Genomic DNA, 27,745 nt, shown 5'->3' with positions numbered 1-27,745 from the left:
AGGATTCCGCGAGCCAAGGTTCTGGCCGGGGCCAGGGCAACCGAACTCGCGGCTCTGCGCAGGCGCACAGGCTCCGCGCCGGGCTCGCCCGCCGGGCAGGCGCACGGCGGACACCTGCGAGCCTGGAGGTGGCGGTCGCTGCGAACCCGGCGGCGCGGCCAAACCTGTGCTGGCTGCCTGGGCCTTCTGGGCCTCCTGGGCCAGAAGCTGGCGCCGGGGGCGGCGGCGGGGTGGGAAAGCGGCGCCACCGTGGGGCCTCCTGGACGCGTCGGCAGAGGTGGCTTCGTCCCGCGGAGTCCAGGCTTCAGGTAAGACGCGCGCGCTCGGGGCTGGAGCGGACTCCGACACCCGCCTGGGACTTGAAGTGGAGGTGTCGAACCCTCGGCCCCCTGGAGGGGACGACGCGGTGCCGGGCCCCGGGGTGAGGGGGAGGTTCTAGGACGCCTTCGGGAGCCAGGAGAGTTTGCAGAACTGAGGGGTGACGTGTGAAGCGAGCTGAGGGAGGCGCGGGAGGTGGGCGGGGCGGGGGTGGATCCTCAGGGTCGGGGGCCGGGGATTGGGGGTCGGGGGCCGGGGGCCGGGGGCCGGGGACCGGGGCAACGCCCTGGGGCTTGCCAGTTCGAGCCCTCAGCTCGTGGCAGGCACTGGCGTCGGGTCCTCAGGCCCTTTTGCTTTGGGAGGTGATGGGTGGTGCACATTTGGCGGGGGTGGTGGGGAGCCACGCGAGGTGCGCGGAGCGGGCCTGGGCCTCCCGAACTGCCTTTGAAGGCAGAACCCCGGCAGGCCTGCAGCTGATCCCTGGGCGCCTTGGGGGCCAGTAGGGCACCTACCATGTGTGTCCGGTGGTAAGAGCTTGCCACGGCCTGCTTGGCAGTGCGAGTAGCCTCTGAAGAAGGAACCCAGTGAACTCCTGACTCCATGTGTGTGTTTAGGAACCCGTCTCCAACTCACTGATGGGAACTCTCTGCTAAAGTATGTGACCCTCAGGCCAGAGTCTTGCACCAGGTGCAGAGCGACCAGTGTCTGCCTACTTTATTGCCAGCCAACACTTAGAGCGTACTCTTGGGAGAAGCAAGGCTCCGCGTGGAAAGGGATGACTTCAGGGTTATGGGGCGAGCTTGATAGGACTTAGTAGCTAAGAGCATAGACAGAGGAGGTTTCATTCACCAAATGTTTACTACAATATGTGCCCCGCCTTCAAATCTTGGTTCTCGGCTACTAGCGGTGTGCGTTTGAGCAAGTCACTTATCCTCTGTTTCTTTCTCTGTGAAGTGGAGATGAAAGTACAGTGCCTTTATCACGGGGTTGCAGTGAGGATGAAATAGTGCCAGGCAAGTCCTCAGCCCAGTATGTCTAACAGTAAGTGTGTGGCAAATATCAGCAGTCGTGGTGACTAACGACAGAAAGTGTTAGAGGTGCTTGGAGTCCAGGTTCATCTTTAATGGGACTAGCTGCCCTCTCTGGCTCTCATGAATCTTGCAGATCTTCCAGCTCATCCTTTCAGTATTAATTTTGAGGAATCTCAGTCCCTGCAGAGCTAGGAAAGAGCATAGGTCCCCTCATCCCCAGGGATGGTCAGCACGTTCCTTCCTGAGCCTTGGGCCCCTGCGAGAACGAGAAGGAGAGTGGAGATCTTCAGCAGAAAGGAGGGCATGGTGCTGGTGGCTGGGCCCACCGTGGCCATGTAAGCATGCTAGTTGGCAAGTTCTTGCTCTGAGCCTTGCTTTAGAAAATATTTAGCAATAAACAAAGCCTTCTAGTAAATATTGCACTAACTAGAAAATTAGATTACCAGATCCCCCATTCCGAGGGTCCTTGCCAATCTCAGGTTGGTTGTCAGTGGGATACTTTCCCCCAGGACCTACCAATCACGTGATTCCCAGGGTTTCTTAAATTGGATGAAATAATGAATGTGAAAGGTGGAACCTGCAAATGTCATCATGGGCTTTGGAGTCCGTCTTGGTTTTGAATCCTAACCCCTCCACTTAATTGCTGTGTATCACTGGGCAATTCACTTAATGCCTCTAAGCATACCTTCTTAAATGTGAAATTGAATTAATAGCATTTACTTCAGGTAGTGGGGAATAAATGAGATAATGCGTGTAAAGCAGTTAGCACTGTGCCTGGCTGAGAGTGAAAGCCAGTGAACAGGAGTTATTTTACCATTACGATTAATAATAATATTAGAAAAATAATTGTCAGGCATGGTGCTTTGCCTTTGCTGTCTCTTTGAATTCACAAAACTACCCTGTGAAGTAGGTATAATTGTGTTTTTCAAGCCAGGAAGTGACGGCTTGGAGAGGTTAAGAATTGGCCTAAGGTCACGTAGCTGCTAAGTGACAGGGATGGGAATTCATATCCTGGCATCTCCAGCTCCAGAACTGGTGCCATGTAATTCTCCTTCTCTGCTGCCCATCGTCCTTGCTGTTCTTGCATTCCTGAAGCCCAGTTATGACCTGGGGCAGCCTCCAGTCTTGCAGCAGGGAGTCTTCTCGCACCAAGTGGGTCAGAGGCAGGACCCTGCAGCCTGGCTGTGTGTTTCCTCTCTGTGGCTGGTGTTGGATGCGTGGTGAAGCTGTAGGGGACAGTCACTGAGTGAGTTCAGGGGAGGAGGTGTTAGGAAGAGGCAGCCCAGGCAAGCCCTGTCGCCTCTTTAGGGTCTCATCACTGGACAGCAGGGCTGGGTGAGGGGGCAGTGCTGGGTGAGGGTGCAGGCTGGGTGGGACCTGGGAAGCTTGTGTATGAGAAGAAATTCCTTGGTTTAGCTCCTGGGAAATGTTCTGGGGCTGCATAATTCTCTGAGCCTTATCTCTGCTTTGCGAAGGAGAGCAGCCCTTGAGCTGTGGATAAGGGAGGAGAAGGAGCCCCGGACTGAGAGCCAACATTCTGCCATTTTAATCCTGGCTGCCTGTGAGAGCTCACACTGCCTCTCCAGACCTCTTTTATGAAATAAAGAGTTGGAGGAAATCATTTCTAAGGGTTCTTGTAGCTCTAAAGGGCAGTGGTTTTGTAATTCTAAATTGATGGCTTAACCCTCTCAGCACAGTACCAGGGCACATGGGATAATTATCACACTAGTATGTTACTTAGACTCTCCTTAGGGTGAGAGAATGGCCACAGCTCCCTAAGCCACCTGTCACAGCTGGGTACCCTCTGCCTGGCTGGGTGGGGAGGAATTACAGCAGGAAGCCTTGGGTTGCTAAGTTACAGTCCAGGGCCTGTGGTTCTACATTTCCAGGGCCACCACACCTGCTCTGCCCTTGACTAATAAAAACTCACTGCTCTCCAGTCTACTCTGCTTATCTGCCATTGAGTGTTCCTCCAAGTCTGATGACAGATGAGCACAGTACTAAGAACAAGACCTTAGTGAGAGGCAGATTCAAATCCTGGTGCCCCTTCTTGAGCTTTAAGACCTTAAGCAAGGTACTTAACTCCACTAAAACTTGGTTTTCTCATGTTAAAAGAAAATGGGGATAATATTGGTACTGCATTGGAGGGTGAGGCTTAAATGAAATAGGTCAGGAAAAGGCTTAAGACAGCGCCTCTCGCATAGTAGGTGCTCAGTAAAGTAAGATGGTGAGACCATTCATCTTTATCCCCTACCCAGAGGCCAACATCCTTTTTTTCTTAGTTAACCTGGACAAGGATCAGTCCTTTTGTTTTCTCTGGCTTCCCATGTCTGCACTGGTACATACTCCAGCACCTCTAAGAGAATCAGATCTTTCACTCTGCCAGTGGTGACTGCCATTGGTACAATCTTATGCTACAAATTTATCTGTTTTCTCCATTCTGAAAAGGCTAAGAGAAGGCCCCTTCTTTGCTGTGTAGTTGCTCCTCAGCCCTGAGCTAAGCCTTAGGAAGGGATTGGGGACCTGGTCTGCTGTATTGCCACACCCAGTGATGAAACACACCCCGGGGTCCTTTGACAGTGGAGGTTTGTGGCAGGAATCATGGCACATCCTGGAGTGGCATCTGGAGTTGCCACAGTTGTGCTGGGTCCCAGAGCTTCCAAGAGAGTCACACAGTAGCCATTGTAAGGAACTGGAGATGCTGTCCAAATTTGCTCTGTTCAGGGGCTTCTTTCTCGGGGGACCTACCTCCTCTCTGCTGGCCTGCAGGGATGGCCATCTCCCTATGTCCTCTACTGGTGGCTGCTTTAGACCCAGACTCCATCCTTAGTCCATTTAGCTGTGGCCAAGAGACCTGGACTCGTTTCTTGCCACTCCCACACCACAAATGGTGCACTTTGTGTGGGAAGGAATGGGTTGGGGCAACTTGTCTCAAAAGGGAGCTTAGAGTCTGGCGGGCTTCTCAGATTGTCCCAGAGCTTAGGCTTATGCATCATCTTAGCAAAAGCTAGGAACAGAATTTATTTAGCCTTTACTGATACTTATGGGGAGGGTTATTCTCAATTGAATTAGTTGTTTAACCTGGGCTAGATAGAAATGCCTTGCTGAGTATCGCAAAATTGTGAAATGTTAGAAGAACCTCAGAGCAGTTCCTCTCAGTATTGTGCACATGTAAGAATCACCTGGAAGCTTTATTAAGACACAAGTTCCTGGGTCCTCATCTCAGAGAGATTCTGGTTCTGCAGGTCTGAAGTGGGGCCCAGGATTCTGCATTTCTCAGATCCCAGGTGATACTGCTACAACAGGTCCACGGATCCACTGAGTCCTGCTTTGGAAGACACCATGGCCAGCCCTATCCCCGCTGTGGAGTAGTCCACATGGGTTGTTTTTGTTTTTTGCTAGACCACTTCCAGGCAGGGGCTCACTGCCCTACAAAGTAGCTGATTCCTCCATGCTCAAACAGCTCTAGTCTTTAGAAAAGTCTTCCTCCAACTGACCATGCTGAGCTCCACCTCCCCGTGACTTCTTTTTGCAGTTCTTACTCTAGGTCCCTGAGCAGCTGGCACAGCTGTGCTGGGCAGGACAGAATGGGAATCATATGTGCCCACAGTCCACACTTGTGCCTAGGGCTTGGGTTGCACGTGTCACCATCATGTATGTGTGTCCAGTCAGGTAGAAGGGGTTGCATCCACTCCTCAGGAGCAGCCTCACTCTTGTGCAGCAACTCAGGTATTTGAAGACACCATGGGTGCAGGGGCTTCTTTTCTCCAGTAAAGTGGCCCTACTCCTTCTAGCATCCTACCCAGTATAGGGGTTCTCAGTCCTTCCTCATTCTGGCTGCCCCAAGGTGAGTGTCCCAGAAAGACTCACATAGGGTGGGGTCGTATTAATGACTAATTGTACAGACTCTAATTCCTCACGAAAATGCATAACCTGAACCTAATCATGAGAAAACATCAGACATTGAGGAATATACTAGAAAATAGCTGGCCCTGACTCTTAAAAATTGTCAAGATCATAAGTTGAAGATAGACTGAGAAGCTACCCGAGATCGGAAGGGACTAGAGAGCGGTGATAACTGGATACCATGCTTCATCCTGGACTGGATTCTGGACCAGAAAATAGAAACCATATGTTAATAATAATATCATTGTCATTATAGTATCAATATTCATTTCATTAATTTTTGTTGTGTGAGAGAATGTTTTCATTCTTAGAAAATACATGCTAAAGTATTGAGTGCTAAAGGGGCCTGATTTGTTCAACTTATTTACAAATGATTCAGAAAAGAGAGAGAATTTGTATACAGTTGCCCTCCTCAGGGAGACTTGTTTCGGGACCCCCCACAGATACCAGAATCCAAGGATGCTCAAGTGCCTGTTATAAAATGGTGTCATTATTTGCATATAACCTACACAATCCTCCTGCATACTTTAAATCATCTCTAAATTCTTTATAATACCTAATACAGTGTAAATGCTATGTAAATAGTTGTTATACTATATTGTTTTTAAATTGATACTTTTTTTGTATTTTTAAGTTTTTTTTTAATATTTTTGATCCACAGTTGGTTGAAGTCACATATGCAGAACCTGCAGATATAGAGGGCTGACTGCATATAGAGAGAATGATTAAACAAAGATGTCAAATTAGCAGTTGGTGAATCTGGGTAAGAGTGTAGGAGAGTTCTTTGTCCTACACTTTGTCCTTACTTTTTTTGTAAATTTAAAATTATTTCCAGATAAAAAGAAGGAGATCGCAGACCCTGTAGCCAGCCTACCTGGGTTAGTCTTATCATTGCTTCCTCTGTAAACTTGGCTTTCTAACCTTTCTGAGCTTTGATTTTTACCATCTATAAAATAAAGATTATCGTTGCAAAGTGAAGAATCTGGCACCTAGTGATTGGCCAGTAGATCTTAGCTATGATAGTATCATTATTATTAGGAAAGGGAGGAGTTGAGGGTGACATGGTGGTAATGAGACCAAAGGAAAACTCAGCCTAATCCTGTCACGTCCTTCTGCTTGCTGATGTGGGATCTCAGGGTCCCTGGGTGTCTGGCAGGGACCTGGCTGCCATAAAGCGTCACCCTGCAGAAGGCTTTGCAAGTAGTCATCTGAGCCCATAGGGCTGTACTGTTGAAACCCAGGTCTCCTGGCAGCTTTATCTCCTGCCTTCCCTGGCACTTCTGTGCCTGCCCCACAGCCTGGGATGCCCGACCTTTACCTGTCTGGGTATGCAGTGCCCACTGAACTGCACATGGCTTTGGGCCTGGCCATCACTGCCCATGGCTTGGAGGCCTCATGGTTTGCTGGACATTTGTGAGAACTAGACAGTGATGCTTGCTGCAGACAGATTTGTAGCAGTCATGAGTAATTGGGACATGTAGACACATAACAGAGATGCTCATCTTATCCTCCATCACCACCAAAACACCTCCAAAAACTTGTTCAAAACTCACCCACCCTCCAGCCAGCTTCCCTGGACGATCTCTTGTTGTGCACACTTCCTCGTGTTTCTTTGTGAATGTTTTATGCTTCCTATACTGGGTGTTTTTGGCTCTCTTGATCAGTTCAACCCTCTCAAATTGGGCCTGAGGGTCCATCTGGATTTGTGTACACACTGGGGTCTGAGCATTCCCTGTAAGAATTGTTTTCATTTGATTTTGCAGTTCAACCTAGAAAACCTGGTATAGGTGTGTTCTCCATTACCTTTGTGAGCCACACAACAGAGGTTCCCACTGTTCTGTTCCCTGTTTGCATCCCCGTTTATGACCACACTGGTACACAGTGATGCCAGAGAGGACCAATACAGGCACATGTCACTTCCAGGTGACCCATTTGTGCTAAGCAAAAGCCAGATGACACGGCAGGCTGTGTGGCAAGCAAAGGTTTCTGCGTTATTTGGAGGCTGAAAACCGGTGAGAGGGTTGCATATGAGCTGGTGTAAGGCCAAACGTCCTGCCCCACACTCAAGCCTTGGTTTATCCTCAGCAAAGACCGACATCACCCTTCTCACCAAAGTAGTACAGACTTGAATTCTGTTGGAGTTTTTCCTGCTTTGAAGGGGTTCCTTTTCTATTGATAAGGCAATATAGTCACAGTCATCAGCTGTTGATGGTGGATTAATGTCTCCAGCTTTGACTTTGCTTTGCTCTTTATTCTAAAGCAAGAAGATACTACCCATGTCAAAGTTTTAATCTAAGAAAGTGAGCCCTTAACTAAATGTTAAATATGCCTTGATAATTAAATGTGTTAAGTTTTGCAAGAACCACTCAGACTGCCAAGATTTTGCCAAAGGATAAATACCTTGGTCAGAAAACCTGATCTATAAATGCCTGAATTTGTCAATAGCATTAGGTTAATATTTAATTTAGGAGCAAATGTAAGCATTATGTTATTAATACCAGTTCCATATACTACTTCAGATAACCAAAAAAAAGGAGGGGGAAAGAGATCATTCTGAGGATAAGCTTGAGTTAGTGAAACATGTTTACTCCTTACTAATTCACAACATGTAAGACAACAAATCAATACAGGACTGAAAGCTTCCACAATCTAGCACTAGTACTTCAGGCTGCATTTAGGACAAAAACACTTTTCAGTGACAAAATAAGATTTCTATAATTTTCAATTGGAAGTGTGAACAATCCTTAAAAGTCAAATTGCTGTGAAAGTAAAATATAAAACCTTCTGCACCGTTGCTGACCCCCTCCTGGCCTGAGCCCTGCCTGATCTTCTGCAGCCTGGATCTGGCAGGTGCTGGCTGTCTGGTCCCTCCACCTCTGTAACCCTTCTTGTGGAGGAGTGACCGGTGAGCTGCTGGTTCTGGCAGTCACAAAGCTGGGAACCCGGGCACAGGCCATGGTGAGGCCAGCAGGACAGGGGATTTGCTTTAGACCAGAGCTTGCAAACGAGCATCCGTTTTTAACTGGCAACCATGAGGCCAGCAGCCCCAGGCCTTGGTGCACGTTGTCTTCACTCAATTTGAATAATTGCCAGAAGTTACAAATGAGGACATTTCACATTTTAAATAGATTTTTGCTTCTCTGGGAAAATCAGAAGAGTATTGCTATGGACTGAATCATGTTCCCCCCATTTATATGTTGAAGATCTAACCCCCCTGTGATTGTGTTTAGAGATAGATCGTCCTAATAATGAAGCTTAAATGAGGTCATAAGGGTGGGGCCCTAATCTGATAGGACTGGTGTCCTTATAAGAAGAGGAAAAGAGATCAGAGTGTTTCTGTCTCTCCCCACCTCCCTCTCCCGGCTTCCTTTCTCCCTCCCTTTCCCCCTTGCTCACCTGCCCCTCTCCTCCCTCCCCACCACACAGAGAAGAGGCCATCTACAAGCCAGGAAGAGAAGCCTCACCAGAAACCAACCCTGACAGATCTGTGAGAAAATTCTGTCATTTAAGGCACTCAGTCTGGTATTCTGTTTTGGGAGCCCAAGCAAACTGATACAGATAGGTACCACCAGGCTGCTTTCCCGCCATTCTCTCATCAGCTGGCATTAGGTGTTCTGTCTCCAGGTCACACAGCCCACCCTCAGCTTTACTTTCTCCATTGGCTCCGGCCCTAGCAGGCATGTGAGTGTGCACCTCCTACTCTGGGCCCAGAATTCCTGGAGCTTTTACTCCTTATCAAACCTTAAAGCCCTTATGGGCTTTTCTGTGCCTGTGTCTGGGGCTGGCCAGGGCCCCCAGAAGTACAGCCTGCACCCAGCACCAATGACCACCCTCACGTGGTGAGCTCCCCAAGGCAAGTGGCCCCACCCCACCTGCCCAGCTGTTACTGGGGTCTGCAGTTGCAACAGCATTTTTGACATTATCCTCTGATGCTCGGAACAGCTGGGATCCTAGAAAGGAGGATTCACTAAGTCTGGGAATCTGATAACATTTAACTGCTCTTGGGAGCTTAGTAAAGTGGTTTGGGGGAGTGAATTGGTAGCTTCCTCCTGTCTGCCTCAGTTTCTAAAGGGATTTTCTAGGCATGTTTTTAATCTCTTGTTGATTTCTTTTTTCTCTTTCTTTTGAAAAAATTTTTGTTTTATCATGCTTTGTCCTGGCTGAGCCACTAAGCCCTTTGTTCCCCACTCCAGTTGGTCTCTAAATTTGGTGCCCAATGTAGAGGAGGCAGAGGCAAATAAACATGGTGGTGTTGGAGTACCCTGGTCTGTGTGGCCCTGGAATGCCAAGAAGGTGAGGTCCAAATGGTGCCTGGGCTATTAGCATAAGACAGTGCTTAGAATCCATGTTCAGATCCTGCCTCCATTCTGTACATGCTGAGGGACTTGGACACATTTACTTAGCTTCTCCCAGCTTCTGTGTCCCGATCTATAAAATGGAGTAATAGAAATAGTGTTAGCCTCTTAATGTTGGTTTGAAGATTGAATGAGAAAATATACCTACAGTGTTCAGTATACTGCCTGGAACATAAAGTGTTAGAGGCTGGTGATTTTGAGTGTATTTTTCAAGGTAAGAGTGGGTTCATATTTAATAGTTGTTGGTAATCTGGGAATCAGTTTTAGGTGCCGATTGGATCCTTGGTAGCAGGATGGGATGGGAGGTACAGCACGGGAATCAGCTGCTGGTCCCAGAGCAGAGGAGGGGCCAAAACTCCGCTTAGGGCACGAGTAAGAGGAGTGATAGGAAGAGGCAGCTTTTCCTAGTTTGATTACCTCCACTTTTCTAAAGGAAAGCAAACAAATAAGGATCAAGGTTGTTGGGTCCCCTTTGAAGCCCTTTTGTCTCCTTCAAGAGTTTCACCACTGAGCACTGTGATCACATCCACCCAGCATTCACTCATCTTCCCTTCTCCCTGCCCCATAGCCTGATGACTTTCAGCTGGTCAGCCAGTGGCATTCTCTGGTCATTGTCATGGGTCCAGGAGGGGACTGGGCTGCAAAGTAGGGTGGGATGTGCGTGCCCTTATTTGGGCTCGCTCCTCCCTGATTGAGTCCTCTGAATGTCTGAGGTGTTTCTTTCTCTTCTCTGCCCCTTGCCCCACTTTAATGAAAACTGGATCTCCTGTATCTTGAGGGTGGTTTTCAACAGTCTTTAGAGTCCAAGAACACTAGGTTAAGACCTAAGCTTCACACCTGTTGTAACCTTGGGCAAGTCACTCAACCTCCTCAACCTCCGGTTCCTCATCTAAAAATAGGGAATAACGATACTTCATAGGGTCGGGGCTAGTACATAGAGGAACACTTTAGGGCAAGACAGCCGAGAAGCACTGAAGCATGCAGCTGTCCTGGCATGGAGCAGGGGCAAGGCTGGAGGACCCTTTGTTAGGGCACCTGTCATGTCCTTGCCCAAGCAGGAAAAGGGCTGATCTGTTTTTTATTCCTCTGTGTGGAATGGCTCGTGTCAAAGACCATCTGTCCTGTACGGATCCCATCTCATTGGAGGCTCTGTAAGCCCAGAGGGCAGTGGGGTCCTTTGCATCAGTGACCATCGGACCTTCATGCCCACCCGCACATCCTAAAGAATCAGCCTCTGTTTTCAGGAAGGCACTAAGTAGAGACAAAATGTATTATCCTGGGAGGCCCATGCCTCAAAGTGCCACCTCTCACCTCCTCATGGCAAGACTCCATCTGGGCAGCCCTTGTCTCTGAGAGGCAGCACAGGTGGACGTGCTTGGTGTTGAATCCTGGACTGTTGACTCATGGTTCAGCCTCTGAGCCTCTCTCTGGATGGAAAATGGAGACAAAGTGCACCACCCTGCTGAGCAGGGGTAAGGAAGGATTAGCAAGGTTGTGTATGCATGTGAGGGACCTAGCATAGCACTGAGACGTAGCAGGAGCTCAACAGGTTGGGGTGCTAGCCAGATCTGACTGCAGACAGGGTGAGCTTGCATGACTGCTCAGAAGTGGGTTCACTGGGAGACAGGATTACAGACAGCAGGTGCAGGAGAGGCACATTCCAGCTCTGCTTTTGTGCTCTCAGAGTAAGTGTACAAAGGAGGGTGGGCTGCTTAAAACTGAGAGGGAGTTCCTTGTCACTGCACAGTCAGATTTCTTGTGATGCTGGGATCCTGGCCCCTGCACATTTCAGCAGAGCCAGGAGTCAGATGAAGTGGGGCATGGAGGCCTTCAGTCTGAAAGAATTCTTATCCCTTTGTCGCCAGTGCCCTGGGGAGGCAGTTGGTGCACAGACTGCCCTGAACAGTGAGACATTAGGACCAAGCAGACAGTGTCAGTCAGACCAGGCTGCAGTCCTGTAGAAGACAGCGGCTTAGCTCCAAGTCTCTTCAGTCTCTAAGGCCAAGGAGGCCCACCTGGGCTCTCTCACTTCCCTTGCCTCCTTGCTGCTGTTCTGTTGTCAGTGAGACTGGCAGCCTCTCCAGGCTGTGATAGCCCCACAGCAGTGAAAATTGGCCTGGAGAAAGGGGAAATCACTGGGTCTGTTGCCCAGTAAGCAACTTGGCCCAGTTATTCTCCAACATTGTGAATTTTCCTCCTAGAGAATTGTGTGTTTATTATCCAGGAACATTTCGATGTGGTGATGGGGAAAGGCCTCTTTATCTTCTTTAGGGCTGGAGATCCGATTAATGTACTCCTTGCCTCCATCTGTTGTCTTTTGAAAACCTTCCTGAAGATTTTGCATGATCCTTCAGTTTGGCTGGCTTATGCAGGTTGTTGGGAGGAGGGGCAGGTGCCACAGGAGTGTGGGAAATAGACTGACAGTGTTTTGTAGTGACCACTGACTGCCCAATTGCTTGTTGGCTTCCTACTACCACACTTTGGCTACCTAATTCACAGTAGGTAGAAGTGCAAGGGTGGCTTTCCATGTCTCCATAGTGACAAAATACAGTAATATCTATGTTTATTAAGGTTCTCCTCTGGATTCAGGACTAGATCTATTTTTTTTTAAGTCTCCCAGGAGCAGATCCTGAGATCCTAAGACAAGGATTCTTTAACAAGTAGATGATTTGTATTCAGTCCCAATAGACTTGTAAACATGAATGGGGAGTGAGAAAGTGAGAGAGGGAAGGGAAGGCAGCCAAAAAGTATGTGTGTCACACTTGTTACCAGTGGGTAACCCTGGGACTTAATCCCATTGGGGAACCCTGGGAGCCAGTGTAGAACATGTCTCAAAGCTAACCTGCCTGGGGGGTATGGGAGTAGGGTATTCATCAGACAGCGGTGTAGGCTGCCTGCTCATAAGTGGTAAAGTTGGTAGAAATCCCCAGGCAATCAGAACTCCAGGACCTATGCTCTAACCACCATGCTGTTTCTAGCAGAATGTTGCTCTGTCCATCCCCAGCAAAACTTTCTTCCCATTTTCCCCTTGGAAGGGTAACTCAGAAACCTGAAATGCCCAGTGCAGGTCCATGCAGGCCAGTCTGTCCTGCCTTCCATCAACACTATTCTGGCAGGGCCTGAGAGTGGGGATAGGAGGATGGAGTTGGGAGGGGTTAGGTACTGGGGGATTGGGAAGACTTAGCAGCTAATTAGAAGCAGCCCCCATGTCCTCCAGTCTCAAAGGCTGGTCTCTGCTTAGTTGCCAATTTGCCTCACAAGGTCCCCACCCATATTTCCTGGTTTATGAGCTTTGCCCTAAGGCCCTGATCTCAGTGCTTTGCTGGGATTGGCCACTGCATGTACAGTCAGCCAGGTCCAGATGTGGACCCTAGACTCCTGCCTGCGGCCACTGCCCCATATCCCCACCTGCTGCCAATTCTGCCTAAGAGAGGGGCAGGTGGCAGAATGATCACTAGAGAGATGATGCCTGGTGGCTGAGATGCCCACTCACGTTGGAGGTAAGTCTTTCCTCTCTTCTAGCTGATATTCCCTGGGTTTGTCTGTTTTGGTTTTAGCTTCTGTTGGAAGCTATTCTTTGATCCGGGCAAAATGTGCATCAGCTCATAGGGCATGCATCTGCCTCCCATCTCTCCAGAGAGGGCCTAGTTTTGTTTTTCCTGAATATCGATTTATTTCTTGTTTACTCTTCAGAATTCTCTTGTAATTTATAAATAGTGATTTCTTTAATTCTTTATTGTTTCCTTTTTAACTTATTTATTTTGTCAAGTAAACACAAAAGAGTACAAATATATAAAGAACTCCACCATCTTCCACAGTGATCAGTATCCCCCTGTCGGGTTCTGTCTGTCTACTTTGTTTGCTGGAGGATTTTAGAGGAAACCACGTTCATGTCATTTTACATGTCATTAATATTTATAGAGACTCATGTTCTCAGCTGGGTGTGGTGGTCCACACCTGTAATTCCAACACTTTGGGAGGTTGAGGCAGGAGGATTGCTTGAGGGCAAGAGTTCAATACCAGCCTAGGCAACATGGCCAGACCCCTTTCTCTACAAAAAAATTAAAAATTAGCCAGGCTGGTGGCCCGTGCCCATACTCCTAGCTACTTGGGAGGCTGAGATGGGAGGATCGCCTGAGCCCAGGAATTTGAGGTTGCAGTGAGCTGGTATCATGCCACTGTACTGTAGCCTGGGCAAGGCCACAGTGAGACCCTGTCTCAAAAAAACAAAACAAAACAAAAACTCACGTTTCTTATCTAATTTATTTTAAAAATAGATAATTTAAAATAACTTTTTTATTTTGAATACATTTTAGACTTACAAAAAAGTTACATAAACCACTTCTCCCCACTTCCACTACTATTAACATCTTACAGAGCACAATGTAATGATGAAAACCAGGAAATTCACACAACACATTAAACTGCAGACCTTATTCAAAATCGTCCCACTAATATTCCCTTTCTGGTCCAGGACGCAAACCAGAATCCCACACTGCATTAAGTTGCTGTGTCTCTTTAGTCTCCTCCAATCTGAGGCAGCTCCTCCATCTTCCCTTGTCTTTTATGACCTTAGCCCTGTCAAGTACTGGCCAGGTATTTGGTAGAACATCCCTTAAATTGGGTTTAAGGTTTTCTCTATTAGCTAACCTACAGACCTTATTCAGAGCTAGAACTGGAGCGAGAATCACGGATCCCCATTTAGAAATGTAGATTGAAGTTACGCATTTTGGGCAAGAAAACCACAGAAGTGAGGTCCTGTCTCAGTGCATCATATAAAGGGGTACATTACGTCAATAGGTTATTACAGGTGATGTTAATTTTGATTACTTGGTTCAGGGCATGTCTGCCAGGCTTCTCTACTGTAGTTTCTATTTTTACCTTTGTAATTAATATGCACCTCATGGGAAGAATCTTTGAGACTATGCAAATATCCTCTCATCATACTTTTTCACCCACTAATTTTAGCATCTATCAGCAGATCTTGCCTGCAACAGTTATTACTGTGATGTTTGCCAAATGGTGATCTATTTCCATGATTGCTTCTACATTTTTTAATTGGAATTCTCTAAGGAAGAGCTGTCCTTTCTCTCCTAATTATTTATTCATATCAATATTGACTCATGGATATTTTATTCTATGGGTTATAATTCATTACTATTACTTTTTAATTTTGGTACTAAAATTATCCAAGATTTAGCTGTTGGGAGCTCTTTCATGCTGGCTCCTGTGCCTTTTCACTGTCTCCCCATCATTTTTTTTTAAATACTTTTACATTCTGGCACTACAAAATGTTCCAAGCTTGTCTTGTACTTTCCCTGCCCTAGCCCTGGAATAAACCGTTTCTCCAAGGAGCTCTGGTTCCTTTTTGTAGAGAAAGATATTTAGAAACACAGATCTGGGTGCTGGGTATACTGATTGCTACTGTCATTGCTTCCAGGCCCTCTTGGTGAACTGAACTAGGAACGCCTATAATTCCAACCATTTTGTTAGCTATGACAGTTATCACTGGATACTTTGTGGGAGGAGAATGAGTGTCTGAAATTAGCACCTTGATATTTTGTGTATACAAAAAGTGTTTGAACTGTGCTTGACATAGTTCCTCTTACAACTGCCAGTCCAGTCATTCCTTTAGGGTAAACACTCACAAATATTCCCACTGTTCCTCCTGCTCATGTTCCTCCCTGGTGCCTTCCTCCCTTCCACCCCAGTGTGAGTTCCTCTTCAGTTCCCTGGTCTAGATCTGAGCTGAGGATCTCAGGGTGGTCTCCCTTCCACCCCCTGGTAAGACAGTCTCTCCTCGCTGTCTTTCCATTCTCTTTTTAAACCTTTTGTCCCTTTTCTTATTTTATCCTTTTTTTTTTTTCTTCTCCTAACCTCAAATGTCAATGAACTCTCCCTCTTTCTGGTTTCTTTCTAGCTCCTGGCTTCTCCTCTTTCCTCCTAGAGATCAGATGTCGGAACTCCAGCTGAGGGCATGTCTTACTGGGCACGCAGATGTCCTCTCTTGAGAAGAACTGTCCATACCATGGTGGTGGTAAGGATAGCTGGTTCTTATGGCAGGACCATGGGACACTGGTCAAAAATGGTCATATCAGCACTTTACTGTAGTTCAGCACAGTAGTTCTTAGTTAGTGGGGTTGTATGGAGAATGTCCAGTTGGGGGCATGCCTATTTGAAAGAGCATGTGCAGTGATATAATTTTACATTGAAAAGTAAAATATATAGATAGATGTTGATATAAAATACCGATTTCAGAAAGTAAAGGTTGATGGAATCCACTGGTCTTGAGGAGCAGACTTTGCAGAAGAGAGTCTTGTGAATGAGGGAGAAGGGGATACTGAACTTTACAGGTCAGTTTGGGGCATGAGAGAGTTTCTCTTTATTATCAATGGGTGTATGGGTTGGAAAAGACTGAGAAAACACTGAGTTTAATTAGATTTCTCAGCTGCAGGGTTTCTAGGCTCACACACTCCCCTAGAGATGAACAAGGCTGACTGGAGGTGATGTTAAAACCTAGCTAAGAAGGCAGCCACAGAACTCTGGCCTCTCACCTGTGGCTGGCCCAGAAGTTCTCAGCCCGTGTTCCACAAGAGCCTTGAAGACCTGAATGAAGGACATGAAGTCAGGGCCCCACTATATTTTCCTTTCTGCAGGGCCGTCAACATAGCTGTGACTTTATCCTCTTCTCTCACCACCAAGAAGGCCCATTAAGATGTGAATGAGTGGAAGTTTTATTAAAGGATGAGCTTTGAGTTCGTCAGAATTTATTTAAATTTAAATCATCTGCAGACTTTGGGACTCGAATTGCCATCAGGAACATGCTCCTGTGCCCACTTCATGCAGAGTGTGACCCACCAGCTTCCTCTGTGCGCTCCCTTCTAGGCCCCTCATTCTAACACTCAGGCTCTCCTCTCCTGTATTAAATGGGGAGACTCTGAGCTTGGGAGCTCCTAACTGGTTTTTCTACCTCTGTTCTCCCAGAGAACCTCCAGGCTGCTCTGCTCCAAGACCTATAGTAGCTCCCTATTGCCTATAGGATACAGTTCAAACTCCTTGATCTGGCATCACACCCTCAGCTGATTTTTCTAAGTTTCTCTCTACTTCTCCTTGTGAAGCATCCATTCCAACCAGACTGGATTGTGTGGTGTCCTTGGGTCACATTCCCTGGACTGCCTCCTAGCCCCTGCCTTTGTACTGTTCAGATATCACATCTCTGTCCCTCTGAAAGCTCCAGGAAACAACCACACCAGAGGACTTGTTTGCTCCTCAGGAGGGGTCTGGCACTTCCTGCCTGCAGGGCTCACTGAAGCCCACCTTCTGCCCGTGCTGTGACACTTTGGTGGCCTTAGTTCTCGTTCCCTACTGGCAGGTGGCACCTGTATAGAAAATTGTCGCAGATCCTCTATTTGATTGTTTTCATGTCTCATGAAAAGGTTTCTTAGGGAGGGGGCTTCATTTACCCAAGTTATAGAAGAGTCCAGGGGAAACTGATGCCAAATAATCCCCCTAAGCTAGAGCACAGAGCTCAGAAACAGAAGATGCAGCCAGACCCTGCATATTTGCCTCATGCATGACACTTTGCAAACAAGTTCTCCCTCCATACCAGTTGGAATGTTCTGGCTGTGGGAAGCCAAAATCCCAACCCAACCTGGCTTCAGCAATGAGGAGTTACCATTTCTCACAGCAGGATGTCCAGAGATGGGGCTTGGAGATGTCACCAGGGTCGTCTGTATCTCTTTGGCCATGCCGTCCTAGGCACTGTCTTTGCCTCAAGCTGGTTTCCGCATGGTCAGCAGATGGCAGCCAGCAGCCTTGGGACAGCACCTTCTTTTTCTGTCCAGTGGGTAGGAACATGGCATGCGACACCTCATTCCTCAGCTGAATTGGTCCCACTCAGGTAACTTTGCCACGGCTGGGCCAGTAACTGGCCCAAGAAGTAGGCTCTGCTGACAGTCCACCTGAGGTGCAAGGTCTGAGCTTCTCTGAGCCTCGTGGGTGTCAGCAGGAGGGTGGCTTTCTGGGCACACTAGGGATGTTGTTAGGAAAAGGAAGAGGGCAGTGGCTGCTGGGGGAAGCAACAGTGTCCATTATGTCGTCTGTCAGTACACTCGACCTGGACGCCCAAGAAGCAGAGGGTTGGCGACTGACCAGGCCCAAGGTGCCACCAATGACATAGTGACAGCGTTCACTGTCTGGTCTGTCTCCATCTTTTTTGGAAGGAATCTTCTCCTGCTTAGCTATAAAATCCTTTGTTTCAAATGACTGTGATGAAAAGTGACAGTGCCTGCCTCACCACTGATCAGTTTTTGCGTTGAGTCAGATGAAGGCAGCCACGTATGTCCAAAATGTTTTAAAATGCCAATGTTTTGTCTATATCCCAGTGGCCCTTTATTAGCTATCTGGTGCCTTAAAACCTTTTTATTTTCCGCTCCACTATATACTGCACCTGTTAGGTTGAACCTGATGGAATGAAATTGTGGTTCTTATAAGTCAAAAGTGGTTGAGTATCACCATTCACAAAATTCAACTATACATCATTTCTGACCTCCACATTCCTGTGAGGTGGGTACTGTACCCCCATTTTCATTGATGAGGAGCCTGAGTTTAGAAAGGACATGCAGTAGGTCGAGGAGCTGGGGTTTGAACCCGAGTCTTTCTGTCTTTTTATCCTCAAACTTATCCAGACAGTGCATATCCTCTTCTGGGAGCTACCTGCAACCAGTAATGCATTGGAAACTGAGAGCCAGGCTGGTTTGGGAGATGATGTGATAGCTACTGATTGATCAGTGATACCTTTAAAGGTGTCTCCAGAAGAGCAAATCCACAAGTCAAACTAATGTATGGAGTTGGCTTCCCGAGACTGAGGTGTTCTGACCGTCCTAGATAGAAGTTCCCCACCCCTCAGGAGGGTTCAAGCACCTCATCCATATCAGACTGGCCCGGGCCGTGGAGCTAGGCAGGTGGATGGCGAAGTGGAGTCCTAACTTCATGAGAACCTGAACACAGAAGCTGCACAGCTGGGCCTGCTGGTGACCTGGTGGTCTCCCTAGTCATCCCCACTGGGAGGCAGCGCTGCAGCAGGTGTGTTCTAGAACACTTCCATTCTTATTCCTGATTTGCTGTGTGACGTTGGGCAAATTGCTTCTCTGCGTAAAATGAGGACTTGCTTAGTGGTTGTTTACCTTTGTAGCAATGGAATTCCTTCTTAAGAGCACAGAACCCCTTTTTCAAATGAATTCTTATGGTCCCTATATTAGTTTTCTAGAGCTGCTGCAACAAATTAGCACACATTTAGTGGCTTAAAATGAAAGAAATTTATTCTCTCCCAGTTCTAGAAGCCAGAAGTCCAAGATTGAGGTGTCAGCAGGGCCACGCTCCCTCTGAAGGCTCTAGGGGAGAATCCTTCCTTTCTTCTATTTTGCTTCTAATGGTTTTGGTCATCCGGGCTGGTTCTTTGGCTTGTAACTGCATCACTCCGGTCTCGTCTTCATCTTCACATGGCCTTCTGTTTCTCCGTGTGTCCTTTTCTATCTCTTTTAAGCGTAGTCACATTGGATTTATGACCCATCCTCATCCAGTATGATCTCATTTCAAGATTCTTATCTAATTGTCTGTGCAAAGAGCCTTTTTCCAAATAAGGTCATCTTCTAAGGTTCTGGGTAGACATGATTGCCTGAGTGGGAGTCACCTCTCCTTTCTCCCTTCTGAGAACAAAAAATGAAGCCACTCCTTTGTATCCTGGCTTAGCTGGGCTTATATTTATTGCTGGCATCCTGCTTCATAGTTTATTGCTAAACAGGTGAGAAGCCCAGGTCAGCGTGATGCTTTGTCTGATCATCCAGGCACCCAGGAGCCAGAGAGGCATAGCAACATGTCCAGTGTCACACAGCAAAGTGATAGACCTGATCTGAAGTTCTGCAGGGTTCCGGCTGCAACATTTGGCCCTTTGTCTTTCCCCCATAGTACGTGATAGGGAAGAGTCACATGCATGGCATACTCCTATGGGCATACAGGTGTTGTTGAAACCCGAAAGATATTTTGCAGTGAAGTAAAGTAGAACAGTAACTCATACTAGCTGTTGCTATTAATAAGGCATAACTAACATGTAGGCTGCTCACTGCTGCCCACAGCTTAGGCAGTGGGGTTGTGGGTCCTTGTGCAAGCTAAATGGTGATCCTCATCTTCCTGACTCAAGATGTATCAGAAAGCAACTGAGTGATGGTGATGTGATTATAAGGATGACATTGAGCCTACTCTAATTTATATACAAAAGAAATAAGAAAACATTTCCAAGCTTTTAAACTGATAAGTGGTAATGTGATTCATGGCCTGCTTCTTTGGTTAAGAGCTACTTGGTTTTCCTCAAATCTGTTTGTACCCCAGAATCACCTGGGAGCTTGGTTAAAAAAAAGCAGGATGCCAAGGATACCTCAGGTTCTGGTCAAAATAGAGTAGACAAATTTATCCCTATCCCTTTTACTAATATAGCTAAAAATACTGGACATTATATATAAAACATTGGAAGACTGAAAGGTGGAGAAAAGAGTGAACCAGCTAGGGATCCTGGAACTCACAGAACAACATAATGGTGAGTTCTCTGGGTTTTCTTCTTGCCTCCTATATATTCTACCGTGGTGCTAGAGAAGCCCACAATCCAGGAATGCCAGTGAGCACAGAACAAAACAAAGCCCCAAGGAAGCTTGGTCTCTTTTGTCAAAGGACTGGAAGAAGGAACAGTTTAGCAAAACTTTTTTTTTTTTGCTGTAAATACCCCATTCCTGCAAAACACCAGGGAAAATTGCCTCCTCCTCCACCCCTCAGTTTTAGTAAAGGCCAGATGGATAGCGTATTAGTCCGTTTTCATGCCGATAAAGACATACCCGAGACTGGGCAATTCACAAAAGAAAGAGGTTTCTTGGACTTATTCCACATGGCTGGGGAGGCCTCACAATCATGGGAGAGGGCAAGAAGGAACAAGGCACATCTTACGTGAATGGCAGCAGGCAAAGAGAGAGCTTGTGCAAAGAAACTCCTGTTTTTAAAACCATCAGATCTAGTGAGACCCATTCACTATCACGAGAACAGCACAGGAAAGAACCCCCCCCAACCCAAGATGCAGTCATCTCACACCAGGTCCCTCCCACAACATGTGGGAATTATGGGAGCTACAAGATGAGATTTGGATGGGGACACAGAGCCAAACCATATCAGATAGCCTAGACTTCCACCTTTGCCTAGTGGTAACCAGCTGCCCCACACCCTCCCCACTTGATGGGAAGCCTAGACTTTCACGACCACCTAGTAGTAACATACGTCCTTCACTACCATAGTCCTCTTGGGGCCTAGACTTCCATCCACACCCCAGGGTGTCATTGGAGGCCAACTGCAGAGCCTGGGTTTTGACACCCTGACACACACTCTGTGCTGAGTATCCCTCACCCTCCCAGCCACGATGGTATTGGTGGAGGCTGAGTAGGGAGCCTGGATGCCCACCCCCGCCCAACAGTAAAGAGTCAATGCTCTCCTTTCCCCCACGAGTACAGTTTTAACAGAAGCTACTAAAATAGAAGATTTAAGTAAGATCCAGAGTATCATAACATTATGACCGAAATGTCCAGAATAAGTTTTAGCAAAAAAAAGAAGTTATAAAAACTAAATGGAAATTTTAGATATGAAAAATAGAGTAAGCAAAATTTTAAAATTACTGAATGGGCTCAATCAGGAATGAAAAGGACACAGGAAAGAATCAGCAAACATGAAGCCAGAATGATAGAAATCATCCAGTCTGAACAACAGGGAGAAAAAAATACCAGAAAAAAATTAACAGAGCTTCAGAGATCTGTGGGACAGTACAATTTTTTTTTTTTTTTTTTGAGACGGAGTCTCGCTCTGTCTGTCGCCCAGGCTGGAGTGCAGTGGCGCGATCTCGGCTCACTGCAAGCTCCACCTCCTGGGTTCACGCCATTCTCCTGCCTCAGCCTCCCGAGTAGCTGGGACTACAGGCGCCCGCCACCATGCCTGGCTAATTTTTTGTATTTTTAGTAGACATGGAGTTTCACCATGTTAGCCAGGGTGGTCTTGAACTCCTGACCTCGTGATCCACCTGGCTCGGCCTCCCAAAGTGCTGGGATTACAGGCGTGAACCACCGCCCCCGGCCAATACAATTTTTTTTTTTTTAATCTGGCATTGGTGTAATTGGAGTCCTAGGAGAGCAGTGTGGGGCTGAAAAAGTTTTCAAGGAAATAATGGCTATTTCCCACATTTGGGGGAAGGCATGAGCCTACAGATTCAAGAATCTGAGCAAACCCCAAAGAGGATAAACCCAAAGAAACCCACACCAAGGCACCTCAGAGTCAAACTTTTGAAAACTCAACAAAATCTTAAGAGCAGCAGGAGATAATGCATTCCCTCCAGGGAAAAACAATTCGAAGGGTAGCAGTTCCTCATCAGCAGTCACAGAGGCCAGAGGAGGTGTCACAGCATCATTTTTCACATACTGAAAGAAGGAAAATCTGTTCCCCAAATTCTATACGCAGTGAAAATATCCTTTAGGAATGAAGCTAAAATCAGACATTTCGACATGAAGGAAAACTAAGAGAATTTGTTGCCAGGAAGTTGACCTTAAAAGAATAGTGAACTAACAGAAGTTCTTCAAAGAAGGGATATAGGAATGGAAGGAAACCTGGAACATCAGGAATGAGGGACGAACATAAAGAGTAAAAATATGGGTGAATATAATAGATGATCCTTTCCCTCTTGAGGAAATCATACTTGACAGTTGAAGCCAAAATTACTGTCTGATGTGGGTCTCATTATAGGTAGAGGAAACACATAAGACAATTATAAAGGAACCTAGGTGGAGGTAAAGTTTCTACACTTATTCAAAATGTAAAATGTCAATACCAGTAGACTGTGATAAGTTACAGATTATAGTATGATGCCTAGAGCAACCACTAGAAAATCTATATCAAGGGATATACTCAGAAACACTACTGATAAATCAAAGTGGAATTCAAGTAATTCACAAGAAGGCAGGAAATAAAAGAAACAAATAATGCAGATGCCTGAGCCATACTCCAGACCTACTGAATCAGAACCTCCAGGACTGGTGCCTGGGAATATGGATTTTTATTTAGCAACTACTCTTGAGGATTCCAGTAATCAGCCAGGCTTGAGAACATCTGGAGTAGACCAGTATTTTTTAAACAGTAAGTTGCCAACCTGGTGAGTAGGTCGGAAAGTTAATTAAGATGATTATGGGCAGGTTTTTTGTTTTGTTTTGTTTTTTGTTGTTGTTAATGAACTTAGAATACAGTGTACTAGAAAAAAAAAGCTAGAATGTATGATACTTGGTCAGGGTAATTTTCATTTCCTGAAATTTGGGGGTGGGGAGTATATAATATATTCATATGTGTGGGCCCAACCTTTGGATAAGAGTAGGCCAGAAGAGATCTCATGCCTCCAGGAATGACCTTCAACTAAGTAATGCCCAACAGGAGTTGATAGACATGTATCCCAGCTTCCATACTATATCCAGCATATGATCATGGGAGGAAGGCTACACATGGCATTAACTGCTCATTAATGTACCCTGTATGTGTTGGCTTTGGTCCCTTCTCTGTCTCACTTTCCCATTCCCCTACATGTGTTTCATGGGATAATTTCTCAAACTGTTTTGATTCAAATCCTTGCCCCTGACTCTACTTCTTAGGGAACCTAGCTAAAGACACCTTCTCTTTCTAGGCAAGATGCACTTGGATTCTTTTCATTGCAGGGAGGCAGGAATTGCATCAGGACCTAGCCACAAGGGAATAAAGGAGCAGCTACTCCCTCGCAGTTCAATGCCCTGCAGGTGTCAGGTGTTACCTGTGCTGCTCCTGTGTCACAAAGGATGAGCTTCTTCAACTGTCTGAATAATCCTGGGTCCCAGAGCAGGCATGATACCCTTCACAGTATCGCAAGAAGAGGGAGTAAATGCTCACCCCTAGCCAGGCCTCTCTGTCATTGTGTGTATATGGGAGAGGGCATTTAAAACCCTATTGGTTTTTTTTGCCTCAGTACACAAAACATTTTTCAATGATGATACCCAGATACAATTATCTTACCACTGAGGGGACGAGTTTCTACCCTCCTCCTAAGGGATTCTAAAAGCCAGAAGGCATGATTTCTAAAGGAGCTTTAAGCAGGAGCAAAGCTTAGCTGACCATACATGTGTGTGTCTCTCAGAGGCGGCATACTGGGGTCTTGGTGTGCAACCTGGGAACAGTGTTCACAGATCTCCAATGCCAGTTGTTCTCATTTAAGGAAAAGTCATTACCCAGAGTCCAGGAATGTCAGGCCCCTGCAAGGGATTTTCCTATGGCCTGTCTTTCCTATGGCCTCTCTTTGTTAGCTTTTGCTGCAGCAGTGCTTCATCACAAACAGCCCCAGAATTTCAGGGATGTTTAATCAGCTGTTGCTCAGCCCTGATGTCTATGTGTTGGCTGATCTTGGCTGGGTTTGGCTGATCGCACTGCTGCTCTTGGCTGGGCCCACTCAGTCATGAGGGATCAGCTGAACTAGAACAGGGCATGGCTGGAGCAGTTCTGCTTCATGTGTATCTCGCTCCTCTTGGGGCCAGCAAGTTAGCCTGAATACATTCTTCTTATGGCAGTGTCATAAAGAGGGCAAGGCCAGCCCAAACACTTTCCAAACCTTTGATTATGTTCTGTCTGCTGACATCTCACTGGCCAAAGCAAGTTAAATGGCTAAGCCCAAAGTCAGGTGTGGGGATGCACTTTCCAACATGGAGGCGATGGGGAGGGAGAGAATATTTTAAACAATGGTCTAATCTACTACGCCTACCAATGTGCACAATGGCTGCAAGGATCCAGTGCTGTAGCGGGCACACAGAGCCTAGCTACAGTGCCTGGCACATAGCAGGAGCTTGTAATGATGCCAGGAAGACTGCCAATTCCTTTTTCTTTTCCTTCTCTCCTCGTGCAGGCTTTCACCAGTTCTCAGGATGCCCATAGGGATGGGTGAAGCCCGCCTGGCCTGTGGTGCTTCCCAGTGGCCGTCATCTCATTAGGACCCCACAGTGGCATTAGGATGCACCTCTCGGCGGTGTTCAACGCCCTCCTGGTGTCGGTGCTGGCAGCGGTCCTGTGGAAGCATGTGCGGCTGCGTGAGCATGCAGCCACACTGGAGGAGGAGCTGGCCCTCGGCCGACAGGCCACAGAGCCAGCCCCAGCACTGAGGATCGACTACCCGAAGGCACTGCAGATCCTGATGGAGGGCGGCACACACATGGTGTGCACAGGCCGCACGCACACAGACCGCATCTGCCGCTTCAAGTGGCTCTGCTACTCCAACGAGGCTGAGGAGTTCATCTTCTTCCATGGCAACACCTCTGTCATGCTGCCCAACCTGGGCTCCCGGCGCTTCCAGCCAGCCCTGCTCGACCTATCCACCGTGGAGGACCACAACACTCAGTACTTCAACTTCGTGGAGCTGCCTGCTGCTGCCCTGCGCTTCATGCCCAAGCCGGTGTTTGTGCCAGACGTGGCCCTCATCGCCAACCGCTTCAACCCCGACAACCTCATGCACGTCTTTCACGACGACCTGCTGCCACTCTTCTACACCCTGCGGCAGTTTCCTGGCCTGGCCCACGAGGCACGGCTCTTCTTCATGGAGGGCTGGGGCGAGGGTGCACACTTCGACCTCTACAAGCTGCTCAGCCCCAAGCAGCCTCTCCTGCGGGCACAGCTGAAGACCCTGGGCCGGCTGCTGTGCTTCTCCCATGCTTTTGTGGGCCTCTCCAAGATCACTACCTGGTACCAGTATGGCTTTGTGCAGCCCCAGGGCCCGAAGGCCAACATCCTCGTCTCAGGCAATGAGATCCGGCAGTTTGCACGGTTCATGACAGAAAAGCTGAACGTGAGCCACACAGGAGTCCCCCTAGGCGAGGAGTACATTCTGGTCTTTAGCCGAACCCAGAACAGACTCATTCTGAATGAGGCAGAGCTGCTGCTGGCACTGGCCCAGGAGTTCCAGATGAAGACAGTGACAGTGTCCCTGGAGGACCACGCCTTTGCTGATGTCGTGCGGCTGGTCAGCAATGCCTCCATGCTGGTCAGCATGCATGGGGCCCAGCTGGTCACCACCCTCTTCCTGCCCCGTGGGGCAACTGTGGTAGAGCTCTTCCCATATGCTGTCAATCCCGACCACTACACTCCCTATAAGACGCTGGCCATGCTGCCTGGCATGGACCTCCAGTATGTAGCCTGGCGGAACATGATGCCAGAGAACACAGTCACACACCCTGAGCGGCCCTGGGATCAGGGGGGCATCACCCATCTGGACCGGGCTGAGCAAGCCCGTATCCTGCAAAGCCGTGAGGTCCCACGGCATCTCTGTTGCCGGAACCCCGAGTGGCTCTTCCGAATCTACCAGGACACCAAGGTGGACATCCCGTCCCTCATTCAAACCATACGGCGCATGGTGAAGGGCCGGCCAGGACCACGGAAGCAGAAGTGGACAGTCGGCCTATATCCAGGCAAGGTGCGGGAGGCACGGTGCCAGGCGTCAGTGCATGGCGCCTCCGAGGCCCGCCTCACTGTCTCCTGGCAGATCCCATGGAACCTTAAATACCTGAAGGTGAGGGAGGTGAAGTACGAGGTGTGGCTGCAGGAGCAGGGGGAGAACACCTACGTGCCTTACATCCTGGCTCTGCAGAACCACACCTTCACTGAGAACATCAAGCCCTTCACCACCTACCTGGTGTGGGTCCGCTGCATCTTCAACAAGATCCTCCTGGGACCCTTTGCAGATGTGCTGGTGTGCAACACGTAGCAAGCAGGCCACAGCCTGGCCTCAGGAAGGTGGCTCCTGCAGTTCAGCGTCCCTGGGCCCATTAATCCCACTGTGGAGACTTCTGGGAACTATTTATTGAGCAGGCCTGTGCCTCCACATCATCTTGTTGTCTCTGGGGTGTGGTGTCACAGCACTCCTCTTTGCCCTAGAGATAAGGGACCTGACTTCCCCTTCTCCCATCCTGAACATTTTTACCCCTGGAGAAGTTCCTTAGCAGGGAGGAGGAAGAGGAGAGGAGGAAGCAAAGAATCACAAGGAACCTCTGGCTAGGTGATCCTGATGTTTCCTACTGAGTTTTTCTGGTATCCAGATTTCTGGAAACCGAGTAATCATGTACTGTTTGATTGGGTGGTTCATCTGCTTCCATCCCAGTGAAATTTACCTGTAGCCCAGTGAAGGGTGTGTTTGGAACATTCATTAAATGATTCTAAGCATCTTGGTCAAGTCTTCTTATTGGATGGGAGGAAGGGGAGCTGGTCGTCAAACTCCAGGTGCCCTTTAATCTTGATTGTTAGCTAGGGAGACGTGGCAATGGGAAAGCGCCCAGGATGGCGAAGTGAGCAGGCTGGTTGGATTTCATCTTGACTAGCTGGACTGATATCACAGTTCCACCTACATGGGATAAAAGCCTAGAAGTAGGTAGGAGAGGGCTGAGGGGAGGAAGAGCCGTATCCACCATGGGTTTTTTTGGGGCTCAACTAGACATTAAGACTCACAAGACCTGGACAGATCATACCTGGCATCAGAGTTTCTTAGAAGGATGGAGAGAGATGCTCAGCATGCCAGCAGGGCCATGTCAGCAGTTCCCTTCCACAGGAGCAGTCCTTACATCAGTAGTCCTGAGGGCCACCTTGATTCAGAAGCCCATGCCCCATAGGAGTCAATGTGTTTTCAACAACCCACAATCAGAGTTCCCAGGGTCCCTCAAGGGACATGCCCAGTTATGAGTTTCTGCACTTAGGGAAGCCTAAGGCCATGGTTTCTTACCAGGTGGTATAGCTTATTCTTTGTCCTTCCAGCCCAGGTGTAGTTTATCAATCAGAGGTCAAAAACTCCCATGGGCAGTTTGGCCTAATACCGTACCTGACATTCAGCTAACTGGCTTGTCTGGCTTCCGTGGGAGCAGAGCTAGAAAGTTAGCCCAAGATAAAATCTGTCCTGAAGAAAGAGGAGTTTTGGCCTTTTATTGTTGGGGAGACCTGCTGCAGGTCTGACTCCTGTAAGGGGGAGAGGGAGAGAAGCTGGGGAGAGGAGGTAGAGCCTCAGGCTGTAGCTCA

At 47.8% G+C, this 27,745-nt stretch overlaps 1 protein-coding gene across 2 annotated transcripts; it reads left to right on the top strand.

Annotated features, from left to right (window-relative positions):
* POMGNT2 (protein O-linked mannose N-acetylglucosaminyltransferase 2 (beta 1,4-)) lies at positions 1-26,907 on the top strand. 2 transcript variants are annotated; one of them, XM_055381406.2, is made up of 3 exons: positions 34-308; positions 15,531-15,647; positions 24,600-26,907. In XM_055381406.2, the coding sequence occupies exon 3, from the start codon at positions 24,705-24,707 to the stop codon at positions 26,445-26,447; it is 1,743 nt and encodes a 580-aa protein (XP_055237381.1). In that variant the 5' UTR covers positions 34-308; positions 15,531-15,647; positions 24,600-24,704; the 3' UTR covers positions 26,448-26,907. The 2 variants fall into 2 exon arrangements, with proteins under 2 accessions (XP_030865121.1, XP_055237381.1); XM_031009261.3 differs by lacking the exon at positions 15,531-15,647 and having other exon boundaries at positions 1-308.
* The last annotated feature ends 838 nt before the right edge of the window (positions 26,908-27,745 follow it).

Source organism: Gorilla gorilla, chromosome 2 (genome assembly GCF_029281585.2).
Source record: "Gorilla gorilla gorilla isolate KB3781 chromosome 2, NHGRI_mGorGor1-v2.1_pri, whole genome shotgun sequence".
Lineage (NCBI taxonomy): Eukaryota > Metazoa > Chordata > Mammalia > Primates > Hominidae > Gorilla > Gorilla gorilla.
This window is presented reverse-complemented; position numbering and strand designations above follow the sequence as displayed.